At 38.1% G+C, this 20,311-nt stretch overlaps 2 protein-coding genes across 5 annotated transcripts; one reads left to right on the forward strand and one right to left on the reverse strand.

Moving 5' to 3' along the window:
• Window positions 1-3,558: 3,558 nt before the first annotated feature.
• Window positions 3,559-9,102, reverse strand: LOC125250447 (gastrula zinc finger protein XlCGF57.1-like). Of its 4 annotated transcripts, none has more exons than XR_007180800.1 (3): window positions 8,361-9,102; window positions 4,174-7,453; window positions 3,559-4,084 (listed from the first exon to the last, which is right to left on the reverse strand). XR_007180800.1 is itself a non-coding variant. In XM_048163024.1 (3 exons), exons 2-3 carry the CDS (start codon window positions 8,446-8,448, stop codon window positions 5,673-5,675), a joined length of 1,869 nt encoding a protein of 622 aa, XP_048018981.1. In that variant the 5' UTR covers window positions 8,449-8,516; window positions 8,807-9,102; the 3' UTR covers window positions 3,559-5,672. The 4 variants fall into 4 exon arrangements, 3 of the variants coding, with proteins under 3 accessions (XP_048018981.1, XP_048018980.1, XP_048018979.1); XM_048163024.1 differs by having other exon boundaries at window positions 3,559-7,453; window positions 8,361-8,516; window positions 8,807-9,102; XM_048163023.1 differs by having other exon boundaries at window positions 3,559-7,453; window positions 8,361-8,516; window positions 8,779-9,102.
• A 67-nt stretch (window positions 9,103-9,169) lies between these two features.
• Window positions 9,170-20,250, forward strand: sharpin (SHANK-associated RH domain interacting protein). The gene is made up of 9 exons (XM_048163026.1): window positions 9,170-9,456; window positions 12,283-12,457; window positions 13,478-13,564; window positions 15,108-15,249; window positions 15,674-15,764; window positions 15,878-16,190; window positions 18,378-18,478; window positions 18,813-18,923; window positions 19,015-20,250. Exons 1-9 carry the CDS (start codon window positions 9,286-9,288, stop codon window positions 19,039-19,041), a joined length of 1,218 nt encoding a protein of 405 aa, XP_048018983.1. The 5' UTR covers window positions 9,170-9,285; the 3' UTR covers window positions 19,042-20,250.
• Window positions 20,251-20,311: the final 61 nt, after the last annotated feature.

The raw sequence follows: 20,311 nt of genomic DNA on the forward strand, positions 1-20,311 counted from the left end.
TTGAAATATTGTGCAGAGGAAATCCCCAGGTTCCAGAAAAACTCCTGCTCAGTCCATCTTTTGATTTGGTCTGGTCTTTTGTCAGCAACAGAAGAGGAGAACACCATGGTAACAGTTCAGAGTGTTTATTAGCAGGCAAAAGGGAATGTCAACTGAAGCACACAGGTAAGTCACAGCAGTCAAGTTCAGATCAGTACTTAGCTTCAATGGTAACAAAGTCACTTTCATTTTACAGGAGCAGTGTGGATCTGAATAGCCGAAGATTAAGACTGAGGAAGACAGACGGATGACTGACAGGCAACAGGCACAAACACAGGTAAGACTCAGGTAAGTATAGCGCCGTAGTGATAGACAAGACCAAGTAATGTGACTGTGGTGCTGGCTTTCATGTAGAGGAGCTGATGAGGATGATGGCAGACAGGTGTGGTGATTGTGGAGTGTGCTCAGGTTGTAGCCAGAAAGAATTATGGGAGATGTAGTGTGCTGTGATGACAGGCATGGTGACTGGAGATTCGTGTCAGATACATCTCTCATATCTCTGGAAAGCTGATAACACAGCATAGGTTGTTGTACACAAATAATCGGATTTGGACTGCCAATGTGAACATAGCACAAGAGACGGTCCAGGAGCAGGATGAAGAGGAGTAGGAGGTCTGGCTTACAGTGGAGGAGGAGGTTAGAAGTGAATCCGGCATTACAGCAGGACAACTGGGGGTGACAGTGGGAGTGATAGGGGTGGGAGCAAAAAGGGAAGGGGAAGAAGAAGATGGGGAACCACGGTGGGAGAAAAGAGTAGGGGATCCTGAAGACAGCGGTGGCTTGATGACGCACTGAAGCCACAGAGCATGGCCCTGCCCTTAACACAATAATAACTACAGTGTATAAGCATCAGTGGCTCGCCACTGTCACGCAAATGCATATTACCTGGTTACGATAATATACAATAAAGCTCGGTCTCCTTATTTAAATTTCCTAAAAATTATAAGAAGAGGTGTATTAATTTTGTGAACGGCCATCTTGATGGAGAGCTGACAATCACCACCAACATCCATATCTGCAGTGATAATTTTATACCAGAGTTTTACAAACTTTCATCAGAAAACTGGGATTCACAGATAATCCACTGTTTTTGGTGAATGGAGCTGAACCGACTATCTGAAGCGGGCCTCAGCCTTCATCCTCCCATCCTCCCATTCCGCCGACAACTATGATATGGGGCCAGACCAACTTTCTCCCTACCGGCCTTCATCCTCCTGTCTTGCGGCGCCGACATCTGGTGCCACAGTGGGCAGTACATGCCCACCAATGAGTGTGTTGCCTTGTGTGCTTATGTTATAATTTGTACTGTAGGTAACTCTACTAAATTTTGCAACCCTCTAACATGATTCTTTTTTTGATATGCATCAGTATGTTTGACTCATTAGCTTATTTTTTCAAGACTTTGATAACTTATTTCATTTACTTGGTGTTTTTTTTAATCATTCCAATTTGGCTGGGTTGTTAATACCTAATTTTTCTGTGGTGTGACAAACTCAGAACATATATTTTAATTTTGCTTTACACAGACATTTATTTAAACAGACTTTATTTAAAAAAAATATTATATGGGGGACCAGTCTAACAACTGGACACTTCAACCAAAAAGACCAGTTTTGATATTATGGGACTAAAATCTGAGTAGGCAAAAGGGAACAGATTGTATTTTATCTGGGGGTACAGCTGGCACATTTATCAGCTTCTAAAATTCAGAACAACAACAAAACCAAAAAAGCAAGATTTGAAATGGAATGCACTCGATGTAAATCAGGACAGCACTAAAATGGTAAATACACTGCTCAGAAAAATTAAAGGAACACTTTTAAATCAGAGAATAGCATCAAGTCAGTTAAACTCCTGGGATATTGATCTGGGGTGCGTTTCCCAAAGCGAACTATGGTCGTAAGTTCCGTCATTACCAATAGAGTTCAATGGGACTTACGACCATAGTTCACCAACGATGCTTTCGGGAAACGCACCCCTGGTCAGTTAAGTAGCAGAAGGGGTTGTTAATCAGTTTCAGCTGCTTTGGTGTTAATGAAATGAACAACAGGTGCACTAGATGGGCAACAATTAAAACAGGAATGGTTTTACAGGTGGAGGAAACTGACATTTCTGACTGTTTTTCACTAGTTTTGCGTCAGTGTCACTACTGGTAGCATGAGGCGATACCTGGACCCTATAGAGGTTGCACAGGCAGTCCAACTCCTCCAGGATGGCACATCAATACATGCCATTACCAGAAGGCTTGTTGTGTCTCCCAGCACAGTCTCAAGAGCAAGGAGGAGATTCCAGGATACAGGCAGTTATTCTAGGAGAGTTGGACAGGGCCGTAGAAGGTCCTTAACCCATCAGCAGGACCGGAATCTGCTCCTTTGTGCAAGGAGGAACAGGATGAGCACTGCCAGAGCCCTACAAAATGACTTCCAGCAGGCCATTGTGTGAATGTCTCTGACCAAACAATCAGAAATCAGACTTAATGAGGGTGGCCTGAGGGCCCACCGTCCTCTAGTGAGCCCTGTGCTCACTGTCCAGCACTGTGGAACTCAATTGGCATTTGCCATTGAACACCAGAATTGGCAGGTCCGCTACTGGCGCCCTGTGCTTTTCACAGATGAGAGGAGGTTCACCCTGAGCACATGTGACAGATGTGAAAGGGTCTGGAGAAGCCGTGGAGAACTTTATGCTGCCTGTAACTGCCTGAAATCCTTGAAACCGTTGTCAGACCCTACACTGGTGCAGTGGGTCCTGAGTTGCAGCAGGCTAGTCCATTTTGCTGAAATTTCATTGCAGCATCATTTTTTCACTTTGATTTTCGGGGTGTCTTTGAATTCAGTCCTCTGTAAGCTGATCATTTTCATTTTCATCACATGATGTGGCATCCTTTCGTTCCTAACACATTACCCAGTCCATATCAGTATAGATATCCAGCATTATATTTTTTCCCATTGAGATCTGATGTGTTTTCAAAGTGTTCCTTTAATTTTTTTGAGCAGTGTATTTTGTCATAGAGCATTATGTTTTCCATCTTTCTACTTAGTTTTTTTTTTTTTTTTTTTTTAAGTAGTTGAAAGTTGAAATATTCTCACCAAAATTTCATCAGGCCTAATAATAATAAACACAAGGTAATAATCAGCATTAATATTTAGGGAAGACAATTAGACTACCTAGATAATGGGATAGGGAGAGATAGGGACCCAGATAATGGGTAGGGGGTGCTGGCCAAAAAAAAAGGGTAGAGAACCACTGTTAAAGCATTTTTAGAGAACTCATGTGTTAAAGGATTAGTTCAATTTCAAATGAAAATTAGCCCAAGCTTTACTCACCCTCAAGCCATCCTAGGTGTATATGACTTTCTTCTTTCTGATGAACACAATAGTAAAATATACGTAAAAGTAAATGTATAATGCAGTACTTAATATCAAGTATTGCATGAAATGGTCTACTATCCAGACAGCTGACAAAATATGTGAAATTATAATGTACTAATTAATGTAAACAAGGTACAGAATGCCAATGATATAAGTCAAGATTAACTTTATTGTCATTCAGCAATTATACAGATGTACAAGAGACAAGGAGTAAGACATGCAATACAAAAATATTTACAAAGAAGGGAATAAATAACTTCAGCCTGCCTTTAGATCAGTGGTTCCCAAACTGGGGTATCCCTGGGGGTACACTAGGTGACAGAAGGAGTACACGAACGAAATGCTGAGTTTTCCCGTTCATTTGAAACCAAGGATGTATTTCAAACAGGCAAAATGCTGTAAAAGGTCAAATACATGATATCCAATCAAATTACCTTTTTTTTTTTTTTTTATTATTATTTTTTGCAGTCAAAACTGACTGAAGAATTTCAATGAAAGCCACAGCAAAACTGCAACGTACAGCGGTGTTTTGTGAACACATCTGCAGCTTTGAATGAATCATGAAAGTCAATGATTCAATGACTCATTCATAAATACAGTGACTTGCTTCGTTATAGTGTGGTGGAACTATGACGTCACTTTGTAGGCGAACTGGCAGTTGGCATCACGCTGGTTCCCTTGACAAAAACCCAATAGGATTTTCCCATAAGCTTTTGGAATATCTCAAAAAAATAAGCTCTGTGATCAACAAAAGTTTGGTACTTACACGTTTTAATCATTTTCACAGACGAAGATAATTTTCACAGATGAACACAATTTTCACAGATGAGAACTTTTGTGAATTTTGAAGCCTAAATACAGTCGCCAGAAGCAAAAAAGTTAAAAGGTAGGCTATAAGTGAACTACACCACAGGCACACAATTTCAACTTCACCAACACTAAGCTTCAAACAACGCTTTCAGTCTTTATCTAAATACATTTTTCTTGAAAGTTTGAATTAGAATAGTTTGTAAGAGCACAGCTATAAGCATAACAAGGCTGAGTTTACCTGTTCGGCGTGATGATGTTTAATGTTGCCAACAGCCTCTGTAGTCTGATTTAGCCACTTGTTAGCAACCATAAGACATGTAACAGCTTAAAAAAAAAAAAAAAAAAAAATCACAGGTAGGTTAATACTGATGTATTTTTTGTCGCAGAATAAAACATGAAAGTATCTTGAGCTTGTGTTAACCACAGACCTCATTTCAGCCATTTAACTAAAAACCCATTGACTTTGGGACGACGGAACCGGAAGTGCTAAAATGCTAACTTGCTTCCGGGTTTTGTCCTACAAAAATGTGTCATTGTTCCACCACTCTATTGAATGACTCAATGACTTACTCATGAAAACAGTAACTTACCACCCCGTATTGGCGGTTTATTTTTTAAAAGTATCACTTCATTTTTACCATCATTGCATATTTCTCTATTGCGCATTTATCATTTTAAAATAATTTATTTTATAAAGGTATTTATAAAGGCTAAAAAATGCACAGGAAAATCCTGTGGAAAAATATTGTCCCTTAATGGAAACGGTCTGACTGCAGTCTAATTGGAAGAGAGGGGGTACGCAGAAGAATGGTAAATGCTTCAGGGAGTAAAAAGTTTGGGAACCATTGCTTTAGACTATTCATTTTAGATATGGCAATGTGAATACAAAGAGAACTGGGTTTTAATTGGGTTTATATACAGAACTAGGTTAAATTCGGGCATTGCTTGCCAGGTTTTGTTCTTTTGAACATGAAAGAGTGTCATTCAATGTGACTATATGCTTTTTTGTTCTTATCCTTTATCGAAGCAGCGACAATATGGAATGTTAAATATTTATCATAGGTCAAAATCACAATGATTTTTTCTTTACTTCCCTTATATTTTTCTTTTTTGGAAGAGCACAAACATCACCATTAGGTCGTTTAACCCTCTTAGATAGAATCACCCTTTAGGAAGAAATTCTACTTTTGGCTACATCTGAATGTTACACTATTTAATAATTAATGAAGACAAATTTTGCTCTCTGTGACTACTCTGGACAATGATTTTTTTTTTTTTTTTTAAGAGCCAGTAGATAAATTTCTGTGGTGAAAATCCATCCATTTTCCAAACCCCTTGTCCTATGTAGGGTCACAGGGATGGGTCTTGGACTGAAGGCCAGTCCATCACAGGGCTGTGTTGACAGTCCTCCCATATAAATGGCAGTGGGCTTCTATGCAGTTTGCACTCATATTTTTAGGGTTCTTGAAGCAATGAACCCTTCCCAGAGGTTTCTCCAGTGTGGGTGCGTTGATGCCGTTTCAAGTAGCTTTCTCTGGTAAAAGCTTTACCACACTCAGAGCACACATGAGATTTCTCAATGGCATGTATTTTCTGGTGTGATTTTAAACTGCCGATCAGCTTAAAACTCTCTCCACACAAAGAACACAAATAGGGTCTCTCATCTGTATGAAGTTTCAGATGTGCCTTTAAGCGTGCTGCCAAAATAAACTTTTTGCCACACTGATCGCAACTAAATGGTCTTTCTTCAGAATGAATGAGCAAATGCGTTTTGAATGTGTTGCTCTCTGCAAACCTCTTGCCACACTCAGAACACTCATGTAATTTCTCTCCAGAATGATATTTCATGTGCATGTGTAGGCTTCTTTGAACTGTGAAGCTCTTCCCACACTCATGGCATGTGAATGGCTTCTCTCCGGTGTGAGTTCTTATGTGCGTCTTAAGGTGTCCTTTACATTTGAAACTCTTTCCACACTGAGGGCATGTGTAAGGCTTCTCTCCGGTGTGAATTCTCATGTGATCTTTAAGTTGTCCTTTATGTGTGAAACTCTTTCCACACTGAGGACACTTGGAAGGCTTCTCTCCAGTGTGAATTCTTATGTGAATTTTAAGGTTTCCTTTATGTGTGAAACTCTTTCCACACTGAGGGCATATGAAAGGCTTCTCTCCGGTGTGACTTCTCATGTGACGCTTTATGTATCCTTTATCTGTGAAACTCTTTCCACACTGATGGCATGTGTAAGGCTTTTCTCCAGAGTGAGTTTTTATGTGATTCTGAAGGATTACTTTACGAGCAAAGCTCTTTCCACACTGATGGCATGTAAAAGGCTTCTCACCAGTGTGGATTCTCATGTGACACTTAAGGTTTTCTTTATGTGTGAAACACTTTCCACACTGAAGGCAAGTTAAAGGGCTCTCTTCGGTGTGAATTCTTGCATGAATCTTTAGGTTTCCTTTATTTGTGAAACTCTTTCCACAGTGAAGGCACGTGAAAGGCTTCTCTCCAGTGTGAATTCTCATGTGACATCTGAGGCTTCCTTTACATGTTAAACCTTTTCCACACAGATGGCATGTGAAAGGCTTCCCTCCAGTGTGAATTCGTATATGATTCTTAAGGTATTCTTTTTGGGTGAAACTCTTTCCACACTGATGGCATGTGAAAGGGCCCTCTTCGATGTGAATTCTCATGTGACACTTAAGGCTTCCTTTATGTGAGAAACTCTTTTCACACTGAGGGCATGTGAATGGCTTCTCTCCAGTATGAACTCTCACATGACATGTAAGTGTGCCTTTACATGTAAAACTCTTTCCACACAGGTGGCATGTGAAGGGCCTCTCTCCAGTGTGAATTCTCATGTGACCATTAAGGCTTCCCTTACATGTAAAGCTCTTGCCACACAGATGACATGCATAAGGCTTCTCTCCAGTGTGAATTCTTATGTGATCATTAAGGTGTCCTTTGTGAATAAAACTCTTCCCACATAGATGGCATGTATAAGGCTTCTCTCCAATGTGAATTTTTATGTGATCTCTAAGGTTTCCTTTATGTGTGAATGTCTTCTCACACTGAGGGCAGGAGAAAGAATTTTTGGCTTCTGTTGTTTGTGAGAAATTATTTTCAGTTAGCGAGAAACTAATAGATTTTTCACCAACTATGAAATCTTCAGGTTTCTCAAAGTAGTGGTTCTCCTCTGTGTCACTTGGTTCTTGACTTTCCTTTTTCACTTCCATGTGGTCTAAAATTAACATATTAAAAATCAGTTCAAGACAGGTGAAACAAGAAGAAACACTAAAGTGAAGTCCAACTTAAGTTATGTGATCTTTAGTGTGCTCAAAGTTAAAGGGATTTTTAATATAATAACCAGCTTCCAACAAACATCTGTACGCAAGTCGACCTACGGCAGAAGCCTAACCTCTGACGTAAGACGTATTGACAAACGCGGAAGCGCAGAGGTTAGAGCAAAGCAAAACACCAGTCACGAATTAGAAGTCTAAAATTGGAATTTTTTTAAATAGAAATATTGGAGGATTTCGATATAAGAGTAGAGGAGATTGAGTTTTTTGCCCAGCCCTATTTGATTGAACTGAGAGAGGCTTCTACTCTCACCTACTCCTACATTCTACGTCATACATTGCGTGAGGGGTTACATTTCCACTGTAAGTTGTCTTGAGCATGAATGTTTGTCGGAAGCTAGTTATTATAGTTTATCCCCTTTAAATATGGATAGTTTTCTTGCAAATACCCATCATTCGCTTTAGAAGGCCTTTATACCCCCTGGAACCATGTGGAATACTTGTAGGATGGCTTAAGGGTGAGTAAATCATGGGATAATTTTCATTTTTGGGTGAACTATCCCTTTAATAAAATATCTCTTTAACAATATGAAATCTGCACGATTACTACTGATACAAAATGTTGGAATGATATACAGTGTTATGATACTGCCAGAATCATAATGTGTTTTATTGGTTTATTATTTTACCTCTTTTATAAAATTCAAGTCTGATGAATTTTCTGAAGCTTTATTTCTTGTATTACTTTCTGTACATTGAATGCCACATAAATCGCTTTGGATAAAAGCCTCTCCCAAATGCATTAATGCAACAAATGTACTTAATCAGGAATCAAGAACAGACACAAACCTCTTTGTTCTTCAGTATCTTCTTCATCTTTCACTCTGCAGGGTTCTGGATCATTCATGTCCACAATCTCCACTTTAATAAACTCCATCTTTCCAGCAGTATGTCAAGCAAGATCTCAGCCTTTAATCTGGAGATCCTGCTTGCCTGGAAACTTTTCTTTGTTACGTTTAAGTGGGAATAATTAATAGAGAAAAGGGTCAAGTCAGTCTCTCCGTTCCTCATGTGTCGATGCGTTTTGCACAGAAAAATAAATCATAATTTTGGCGATTTACGAGAGCCAACTATCAGTTTAAGACAAAGCCATCTATGGCTACAGGTTCAACATTTCCAACGCAAAATGCTCTCAGTAATATTAACATGTTATTGAAACAAATTTGTTAAAAACAACTTTAAAACACTTATGAACCATTTAATACACCTTAAATGCTGAAGGGCTTATGTCAAACCTTTCTTCAGTCAAAAAAACAAAAAACAGCAACCGGAGAAGTCGCGGCGCAGACCTTATGATGTCAGCGGTACGGAGTGGCAAAATAAAAGACAGTTTAAACAGTCTAAAATAAAACTAGACAAATACTAATAAAATATATACATTATATACAATTAAACGCAAATTATGTATACATGTTGTCAAGTTATATGAATGTAATATTACAAATGAAAGAATATATGCAATTCATTACAATAAAAATAGAGGATTTTATCCAATTAAATTATTGTTAACGTTGTTTAGGTGTAAATTATCGACCGACCCTTGATGCACAACCACTCTCGGAACCATATACATAATAAATACTGCATGTTAAAATAGGGGGCAGTAAATATCCGACGGACCTGCTTCCTGTTTTGAAACTGGTTGCTTGTTACTAATGAAGATGAAGATGGTGATGGTGTCAGTACGTGCTGTATAGATCTTCGTGCAGAAGACATGATGGCTGTGAGCTCGGGCTGCAGTACGGTGCTGATGTCGGTGCGGGTGTCGGTTCGGCCGCTCAGTGTGGGCTCGGATTCCCTGCGGCTGCAGCTCAGTATGAACGCGAACCGCCCGGGACTCTTCACACTCACCCTCAGGCACACCGACCGCGGAGGACGCAGCGTGGTACACACACACACACACACACACGCACACACGGCTGTCATCTGTTATGTTTAGCTGTCATCTGTTATGTTTAGCTGTCAACCTTAGAAAAGTATTGTCACTTTCATACTATCTGAAAGTGCTATCTGTCTACCTGCCAGTGTGTCATTCAGCACAGTTTGAACACAGTTTACGTTACCCTCGTGTAGCTAGTCCTTTGAATAGATGTGCATGCTGGGTTATACGTACTTTGTATTATATTCCAACAATTTATTATTTAAAAAAATAGCCATGAGCAATTTTCGGTAAAATTCCTTATCAGCTGTGACGCAAACTTCATTGACTGTAACAATTCCAAATGTATGCTCTTCTAAACATCCAGAGTTTGAAGAAAAAAATATATACATATAACACTTTACTGCAGGTTTCCTTAAATCCAGAGTTTAGCTCAAACCCTGATCATAATGTAATATTTTTGAATAATATATATATATATATATATATATATATATTATTTCATAATACAGCCACGTCAAAATTATTCAACCCCTATCCGACAATGCTGTTTTAAATCACTTACTAGTATGGTATGGTTAAAACACAATTTAACCTTTTTGAACTATTTATCGACATTTAATTACCTTTAGTTGTGAGACTTGTGCTGAAGTTGAGTAGCATCTATGGCCAAGACTAAAGAGCTCTCACAAAAGCTAGGAGAAGAAGTTTGTTTATTACATCAAAAAATGATATAGCTACAAGAATGTTTCCAAAACACTAAAAGTTCCTAGAGACACAGTTGGCAACATCATTTTTAAGTTTAAAATGTATGGTAGTGAACCTTTCAGGACATGGATGAGAAAGCACAATTTCATCAAGGGGAATTAGATGTTAGATCAGAGCAGCTGAGAACCTCGGTTTACTGCTGAAGACTTGCGAGATGATCTGATGAAATAAGGGAAACCTTTTAGTGGAGACCATAAGAAGAACACTAAACAAGCATCGACTTCATGCTCAGACACAGTGACAAGTGATTAGACCAAACTGAAACTTTCTGGACCTATGTATCAGTGATATGTCTGGATCAAAAAAGGCATTGCATATGAGCAAATGAAAACCATCCCCTGGGTCAAACATGGAGGTGGGTCAGTCTTGTAGTGTGGTGCTTTACTGCTGCAGGAAGTGAAAATCTTGACCACGTGACTGGCATCATGGCTTCTTTGACGTATCAGGCCATTTTGGCAAAGATTATGATGCCTTTAGTGCATATATTGACGCTTCACTGGATCATCAGGCTTTCCAGCAGGAAAATTATCCCAAGTATACATCCAAATCTACCAAAGCTTGGTTCAGGGATTGGTCCTGGAATGTTCTCAGTCTCCAGATTTAAATCCCCTTGAGAATCTTTGGTCAAACTCACCTGCCTATAACTTTCTAGGAATCCCGAAGACTTTGATTAGCTTGTTCAGTTGTGTTTGATTAGGGTTGGAGCTAAACTTTGCAGGACAGTGGACGCGTGTCGAAAGAAAGAACTGATTTGAAACTAGGCTCTGGCTCTGAACCAGCACTCAAACTGCCTTGGTGGAAAAGGGGAAACTGAGGGCCAGAGTGAGAACCTATGATCTACAAAATGTGACTTTTGGGGGTTGAATAATTTTCTATATGGCTGTTTAGAGCCAAATTGATTTTTTTCTCATTAACTCAACTTTATGTTCTCAGAATCACTCAAATCTGTAATAATAACTTTCTATGATGGTTTACTGATGCCTAATGCCTTTTTCACACTGAATGCGGAAGCAGAGCGGAGGTAGTGCAGAAGCTGTGCATAATCAGAGCAAAACCAGCAAGTGGTCATTGTGCTTTCACACTAGCGGCATTTGTTTACATGATAAAAGTAATCTTAAATTGAAGATATAGGCTACCTATAGTTTTAGTCAATTAAACACACCTCACTTATATGATTTTTATAGGGAAATTTGTTATTTTTCCCTGTATTTTGAACAAGAACAATGCACTGTGGCTTTAATTCAGCGTACGCGGAGCAGCAAAAAGACTCAACGGCAAAACAAATCGTGGCGCTGCCACCTCTGCTCTGCTCCTGTCTCTGTATGCAGTATGAATGTTCTAATCTGTTAACATGGGCACCAAAAAAATTACATGCTGTAAATTACGTGAAGGCCAAGTATGGTAACCTATACTTGGAATTTGTCCTCTGCATTTAACCCATCCAAGTTAGTGCACACACATTAGGAGCAGTGAGTAGTTAACACAAACACTGCAAACCGTGGACACACACGCACCCGTAGAAGTCGGCAGCCATTTTGCTGCGGCACCTGGGGATTGATGCCTTGCTCAAGGGCACCTCAGTCGTGGGTATTGAGGGTGGAACAGAGCGCTGTTCATTCACTTACCTACCTACATTTTTCTGTCGGTATTGAGAATCGAACCTGCAACCATTGGGCTACAAGTCTGACTCTCTAACCATTATAGGCTATGACTGGCAGGGGGAGGGGGTCATTGGTTCCCAAATATAATGTTGAAAGAATTATCTGTTTTTCCTGCATAAAGTGCTCTCTGTTTGCATCTAAATACATTTTTTTTTTTTTTTAACACTCTTTCTTGGAAAGTCACAAATCAAACCTTGCTTCTCTCAAGCTCATGGTGTTGTCGCATGCTTATGAGTCGAACTAAAACATTTTGGTTTGCCAAACTGCCTTGTGGTATATTGGCAATTCTGTGAGATTGGATTGTCTTGCCTCACTAAAGGAACGTGTATTATGTATCATAACATGTATGCTGATAATGGTCACTGTCACTGAAGTTGTAATGATGAGCTGTTCTCTCTCTCAGTCTCTAGCAGAGTTTGATCTGCGTTCGGTGAAGTATGAGATCACGTCGGCTCGATGTCACGAACTGCGTCTCACCAAGCCGCCCCACGACTGTCTCACGTTTACCTTCCGCAGCGAGCAGGAGGCCCAGGAATGGGCAACAGTCATGATGTCATCACTGAGAGAGTCACACAGAGGTCAGAGTTCACAGCAACATTTAACCTTATAAAGCTACTGTATTTAATTGGATACATGAATTTCTAAGGCCTTTAAAATATCGACATGATAAAACTTTGCGGTCCCACTTTATATTAAGTGGCCTTAACTGCTATGTACTTACATCAAAAAATAAGTACAATGTACTTATTGTGTTCATATTGAATTGCAAAACACTTTTGCTGATACTGAGGTGGATACGGGTAAGGTTAGGGAAAGCTTTGGTGGTATGGGTAAGTTTAAGGGTAGGGGTAAGGGTTAAGGGATGGGTCAACAGTGTAATTATGAATGTAATTACAGAAATTAATTACAGATGTAATTACATGCAGGTGTTTTTAAAACATGTATGTACACAATAAGTGCATTGTATCAAATGATTAATTAAAATGTAAGTACATAGTAGTTAAGGCCACTTAATATAAAGTGGGTCCAACTTTGCTAAAAAAAATTCCTTCTGCCTTAATTAATTAATTAATAAAAAAATTAATTTAAAAAAGTTCCTCTTCAGGTTGTGATACACGTCTTTTTGCTGTGAAATCTTTTATAAGGTAAATGTAAGAATCACTTTAATATTGTCAGTAATAATCAGTAATATTTTAAGATGTACATGTACTGGACTGAAGCAACTTAAGTTTACTTGATTAATCGTACATATATAAATTTATATATGCCGTTATTTATATAAAATAATTGATCAGCTCACATACATAGAGTGTATCAAATATAGTAAATGTGGAAACTCAAGTGTGCTTTCCTGATGCATGATTATTCATATATCTCAAAACAAGATCAGAGAGACTTCAAGCCTTTTTAAACTCCTATATCTTAAATACATAGCGAGCGAAATGGGAAGAATATGAAAACGCACAAAAAAGCGTGCCAGATGTGCTTAGCCTTTCTTTTTGTTAAATGATCTTCTAAACTTTTTTTTTTTTTTTTTTAAAGATGGACTCTGCTCTTACTGTGGCTCATTGTTCATTCATTCTTTTTTTCTATCTCAGTTGCCAACATTTCACATTCCTCACATGATGGACTGCAGAATTTGAAGTGTGGAGAGAAAAACTCTGTCTTGTCGCTGTCAATGAAAGGTTTGTTTTCTAATGGGAGAGCTGGCTGGGTTTAAGCTTGGTTTTTCTTGATCATTTATTTAGCTCCACCATTGTTGTAGACACACAAAGAACACTTTTGTGTTTATTAATGTTTGAGTGAGTACCATTTGTGTATGTGCATCAGTGTGGAAGTGACTAAAAAGTGCACTTTATATGGGAAATGGACTGCTGGCAGTGATATTAAACTGGCCTCATCCTCCTGAACCACATGACAAATTAGATTTCAAATTCAGGAACAATAGACCTTTTTTTTATAATAAAATATTTATAATAACAGGTTTTCTGCAGGTTTTAAAAAGGTCTTGAAGTCTTAATTCCTCCTTCCCCAAATTAAGGCCTTAAATCAGAGCAAAAAGTCTTAAGTTAATAAAGTCATGCCACTTAAGGTTGTATTAAATGTTGAATCATTATCTTCCTCTGAGAAACTGTTCAACACTGAACAAAAAAGCAAATATCTGTCAATGGGGTATTAACTTGTTTTCCCTTTGATTTAAGATGATTTTTCTGAGCCCTTTGGCAGATATTGTTCTTGTTTTAATCATAAACTCACTTCACTTCTTTGATCAGTTTCACAGAAAGCAAGACTTCTAATCTTATATAATGTTGCTTTTCATATAAATGTATCTTGATTTTAGGAATCTTTATTTGCACAGGAAAACAAGACAAACGAGAACATCAAGAAAATCACTTTTTTTTGCAGTGTGATCAGAAAATACAGTTAAAGTTATGTCTGTAGTCTTGTGGTTGGGAGCAGAGGTATTATTTTTTGTAAAATGAACTAAAAGTAAGATTGGTAGAAAATTGTATTTTGAAACTTTAAAGTGTTGCTAATACAACTCATTGTGATTCTCCCTAGACATTTACATTTACATATTGTGTTCCCTTCACTTTATTCCTTACATTTTCTTTACTTGGTCTTTTAAAATTTTATAAAAAGTCTTAAATCTACCTTCATGAAACCTTCAGAAACCCTGAATAAGTAGGTTAGTTGTTTTAAATATTTGTTTGTTTTTAGTTTACCTTTTCTGTTTTTTTTGTTTGTGTGTGTGTGTTTTTTTTTTTTTTTTTTAATAATTTGAATGAATTTTTTTTTTTTTTTACATTTTTTACTTGTGCCTAACAGCTCCCCTTAGCTCTTCTATGAACACTGTAAACCACATCTTTACTGGGCTTATTGCTTTATTAAACTGTAGTTTTAAAATGAATTATTGTCATTTATTTATGTTCTCCTTTTGAAAACATTATACTGTCAGTTTATTTTGCCTATTATTATAATATTGTCACTGTTGCTGCTTCTGTTGAGAGAGGGAAAAAAAAACATTTTTTTTGTGATATGAAGATGAAATTTAGCAAAAACAGAAGTAAGACATTAAATAACGGTTCTGCATATCAGTTATCGGACCTATAAATATACAAATAATCGGTATTGGTTATAAAAAGTCTTTCTCTAATACAAGCCATATTGCTCCCAAGTACATTTCATGTTCATTGTGTCTTTGTGCTTCTCTTCTGCCTGCTGTAGAGGAGCTGTGTATAGAGCTTACTCGAGCAATAGAGACTGGAGATGCTCATGCAGCTGTGCACTACGCCACAGATCTGGCCCGGCAGCAGATCGCACTGACTATTCAACCAGCACTGCGGGACACTGATGACAGGGAGATAAGGTATGTGTGCGATTGTGCGTGTGTGCCCTCGTCATGCTTGAATTGTACTAGATTTGTTGCTTGCCTCATGCTTGTTTGGTCTGTGGGTATTTAACATTTGACACTTATCCGTGTTGTCACATCTAAAATTGTGTTTAATCACTTCTTTGTGATTATTATAAGGGCTGCCTATCAGTTTGTGTTAATACATTTTATACAAATAATATTAATAATAATAATAATAATAATAATAATAATAATATTATTGATTGACTCACCAGTGGGGCACATGATGCACATGAATTGCATGAATGTGCTAATGAGTTTCCTGTTGAAATGTGGAATAGAAAGCAGCACAAATCAACATACATGTAGACAAATTAATATAATTTATATTTTAAAGTCCTGATAGTGACAGAGTTCATGGATATGCTTTTATTTTCAGCTTAGCTGTGGTAGTGGAAGATGCATCATCTTCCTGTTGTGTTACAGTAAAAATCCACCCTCATGTGACTGTCGCTTCTCTAAAGCAGCAGGTAGGAAAATCAAAATATATCTTGATGAAATTAAGTCAAATATTTCTCAAGACTTTCTGATTTGCTGAATTGTCAGATGATAATTTAATAATTTTCTGACATGTCTCTTCCAGATGTTTGTTGAGTATGGTTTTCACCCCAGGGTGCAGCGCTGGGTGATCGCTCAGAGTCTGTGCTCCGATGGTCGTTCTTTAGCATCGTACGGCATCTATAGGGACGGTGACACAGCATTTCTCTACCTCTTGTCTGCCCGTCACGCTTGCCTTGATCACCAGCAGGACCAGGAGAACAGCCTCCCAATGCTGACTGCAGCTCCACCACCACCAAACGCCTCGCTCGCTTACACGCCGGCCAGCAGTGGCCCCAGCAGCCATGACTGGAGAGGCTACAGCACGTTACCACCCCGATTTAGCCACAGTAGCACAGGTGAGCGAGGTTCACGCATTTGTTTGGCAGGGTCCAAAATTACGTTTTTGCTATACACTGCCAAAGGTGAGTGAATTGACAACGTTAATTGGACCTATATATTTTTTTAACCCCTTAATGTTCCTAAGGTCTCTTTTGAAAGGTATGTGTACCACGAGCGGTACAGTGGAACAAGTTAAAAAACAAAAATGAAACATACAACAAACAAATTGAAATGTATTTTTATTGTATTTATTATTTAATGATGGTGGAATTATTTAAATATCAGTTGAGGATCATCTTTAGTAGATGGTTTGTATGTCTTAGATTTTCAGTTGCTTACGTCAGCAATGGTCAGACTGGGGGATGGACAGTCTTCTTTTTATACTATTGTTTGAACGTTTGAAGACGGTAAGATTTGTTATTGTTTTAGAAAGAATTCTCTTCTGCTCACCAAGGCTTTCATAAAAAAAAAAAAAAAAAGAAGTAAAAAGTAATATTCTGACATATTACAAATTAAAATTTTAAAAGTTTTATATTTGAATATATTTTAAGACTTAATTTACACTCACTGGGCAATTTGTTAGGTACACCTCGCTAGTACCGAGTTGGACCCTTTTACCTTCAGAACTGCCTTAAAGTGCCCCATTATGCCTTTTTTAAGGTTCCGAATATTGTTTTGGGAGTCTCCTACAACAGTTTAACATGCATGCAAGGTCAAAAACACTTTTGTTTTCTCATAATATACATTTAATTTCACCTGAGTTTTCAATCTTAATCGATTCATTTGAAGCAGTTCAATGAATCAGTCTCTCTAAACCCCTTCTTTCCGTGAGCCTACACTGCTCTGATTGGTCAGATGGCCCAGTCCTTTGTGATTGGTCTACTGCACGCACCGCGTGCCCATTGCCATAACTGAATGACGGCCATCAATTTGCGAGACATTGTATACAGTATATGGACAATAAAGATAGCATCGATTTTACTATATCAATTCAAGCCCGAGTCCGACGACGAAACATCTTAAGTAGTCGATCAACCAGAAACTGATTCGCAGTCACGACTGGAATATGATGTTTCTATATGGTAAGTGTCACCTTGGTTATTTATAAGATGTGATAGCAGCGTCACTGTTATATTTTATGTAGGTGCACCTGTAGGAACTGTATCAGAATCTCCTGTTCCACCACATCCCAAAGGTGCTCTATTGGATTGAGTCTGGTGACTGTGGAGGCCATTTGACTATTGTCATGTTCAAGTGACCAGTTTGAGACGATTTGAGCTTTGTGACATGGTGTGTTAACCTGCTGGAAGTAGCCATCAGAAGATTGGTATACTGTGGTCAAAAATGGATGGACATGGTCAGCAATAATACTCAGGTAGGCTGTGGCATTTAAAGAATGCACAATTGGTACTAATAGTGTGCCAAGAAAATATCCCCCACATCATTACCCACCAGCATCCTTAACCGTTGATTCAAGGCAGGATGGATCCATGCTTTCATGTTGTTTACGCCAAATTCTGACCCTACCATCTGAATATCACAGCGGAAATCAAGACTCATCAGACCAGGCAATGTTCTATTGCCCAGTTTTTTGTGAGCCTGCGTGAACTGTAGCCTCAGTTTCCTGTTCTTAGCTGACAGGGGTGGCACACTGTGTGATCTTTTGGTGCTGTAGCTCATCTGCTTCAAGGTTCGACTTCTTGTGCATTCAAAGATGCTCGTCTGCAGACCTCCGTTGTAACAAGAGGTTATTTTAGTGACTGTTGCCTTTCTATCAGCTGGAACCAGTCTGGCCTTTCTCCTCTGACCTCAACAAGGAATTTTCACCCAAAGAACTGACGCTCACTGGATATTTTCTCTTTTTCTGACCATTCTCTGTAAACCCTAGAGATGGTTGTGCATGAAAATCCCAGTAGATCAGCAGTTTCTGAAATACTCAGACCAGCCTGTCTGTCACCAACAGTGTTTTCTCAACTTCTTCTTATTATCAATGTTGAAAACAGTTGTGCTACTTCATATTTTTGTGGAAACTGTGCTTTTCCTTTGATGAATATAAAGCTCAAAAGAGCAGCATTTATTTGAAATGGAGATCTTTTGTAAGATTATAAATACCTTAATGTCACTTTTGATCAATTTAATGCAACATTGCTGAAAAAAATGATTAACTAACTTCCCTAGTAACTGTTTTTCTCTTTGTTGAATAGGCAGTAGTGGGTGTGGCATAGATAAACCTAGCGTCAGTGACATCATAAACCTTGAGATGTTGCAACTTGGAGGGTCCAAACTGAAATCAAGTAACACACAGGTAATAATTACATACATTCACATTTACGATTTCTTGAAACTAACAAATGCAGCTGGATTGTAAATAAGTGGCCTGTGGCCACATAATCATAAACCACAAAAACACACACTCCCACAGACTGCGCCATTGTAGCAATGACAGATTAAACGGCTTATGAAACCATTCAAAGTAAGAGATCACAAATGGAAATGATTCAATAAAAAACACAACATTGAGGTATATTTTTATAGATTTGTATCCCCTGATTGATGTGGATCAGTCTTCCCATGATAACCAATGTAAATTTTTGGATTATATATAACAAATAGTTGGATTTTCATATCTCTCCCTTTAGCCAGGCTGGTCCTGCCCCTCCTGTACATTCATAAATAAGTCAACGAGACCAGGCTGTGAAATCTGCAGCACAGATCGACCAAACCCTCCAAATCCCAGTAGCGTTCAACAGGTGACTTCACCCAGCGACTACACCTGCTCAAAACATTGACTGTGCTGGAACAGTGTGTGGGCTGATACACATTTGTTTTACTCTATTACAGGAAAAAGCAAGAAGATCTAACCAGTGAAACTGTGTTGTAAATACACCCAAAAACACACCCATTCATTCACGTTCGAGCGACATGTGGGGAAGTAAAACCAAACTCCAGCTCTCGCCCTTCCTCCTGAGGTTTGACATGCTAGTCCTCCACTTGTAGTTTCAATAAGAGTTGGCTTGCAACAAAGTCACACTCCCATAGTGGCTATGCAGTGTATTTCACTAGGATGGTGAATATCAGTTGGTTTTCCCAATTGATTTGTTCTTTGGTTTCTCTTAATTGAATACTGTTGAACAGTATGAATGGATAGGCACCAGAAGTTATTTCGGTTAATTTTATCAGATGATAAAAACAAAACGGAAGCTTTGTGATCTGTGGCACTTGATGGTAAAAACTCAGTCTATTTAGGATAATAGCACACAAGTTTTTGTTTCAAATGGGACATAAGAAGAATCTTTTAGCTTTGGTTGTAGATTCAGATATGTAATCTGAAGTAAAAAACAAAAACAAAAAACAACCCTGGCAAAACTTGTGTAAAATTCAATACTGATTAAACAAAGCATTTCAAGCTTTTTTTTAATGTCCTTGCTGGAAAGGAGATTATGCACATGTCAGAATTGGATCTTACCCATTTGCAGATGTGACTGCTTCTTTTGCTCTTTATTCACAAATTGATTTGCTGTGTATTGTAATTTCTGCTTGTGAAACAGTTTAGGAATCTTCTTCACTCACTACATGGTGTGCAAGTCAGTGTTCATGTCTGTTCCACAGGTGTACTGGAACAGGACAAATATCAGTTTATTATATATGTTCACCAAGCTCTATTTTAGGGGCTTAAGTTTTAAATGTGACTTTGTCATTATGTGACGAGGCCAGTACATGGTAAGAAAAACAACCGTTGAGTCAGCTGAATGAAACTTTCATAAATGCATGTACATTTTATGTACTAAGTATTCCTTATTTAACTGACTAGGAATTCTCATGAAAGACTTTGTTCATGTTTAGAACAAACAAACTACATTCAGACAGGGTTATTAAGTGCATTTATTTTATTTTTATACATAGAATATTATTTAATGAACAATCTATTGTTTTGAATTTATGTTGTAATTGCATTGATTATGTGTGTATTGTAAATGATTGTGTTATACATTCTTACAAAAAAAAAGAATAATTACCTGCATTTCACCATGGCTTTGCTGTGAATAAACATAATGGATTGAAAAGCTTAAGACTAAACTTTAGTCTCTTAAAATGTGCAATATTATACTGTTTAATAATGGAATGTGGTCTGTCTTGT

Source organism: Megalobrama amblycephala, linkage group LG17 (assembly GCF_018812025.1).
Source record: "Megalobrama amblycephala isolate DHTTF-2021 linkage group LG17, ASM1881202v1, whole genome shotgun sequence".
NCBI lineage: Eukaryota > Metazoa > Chordata > Actinopteri > Cypriniformes > Xenocyprididae > Megalobrama > Megalobrama amblycephala.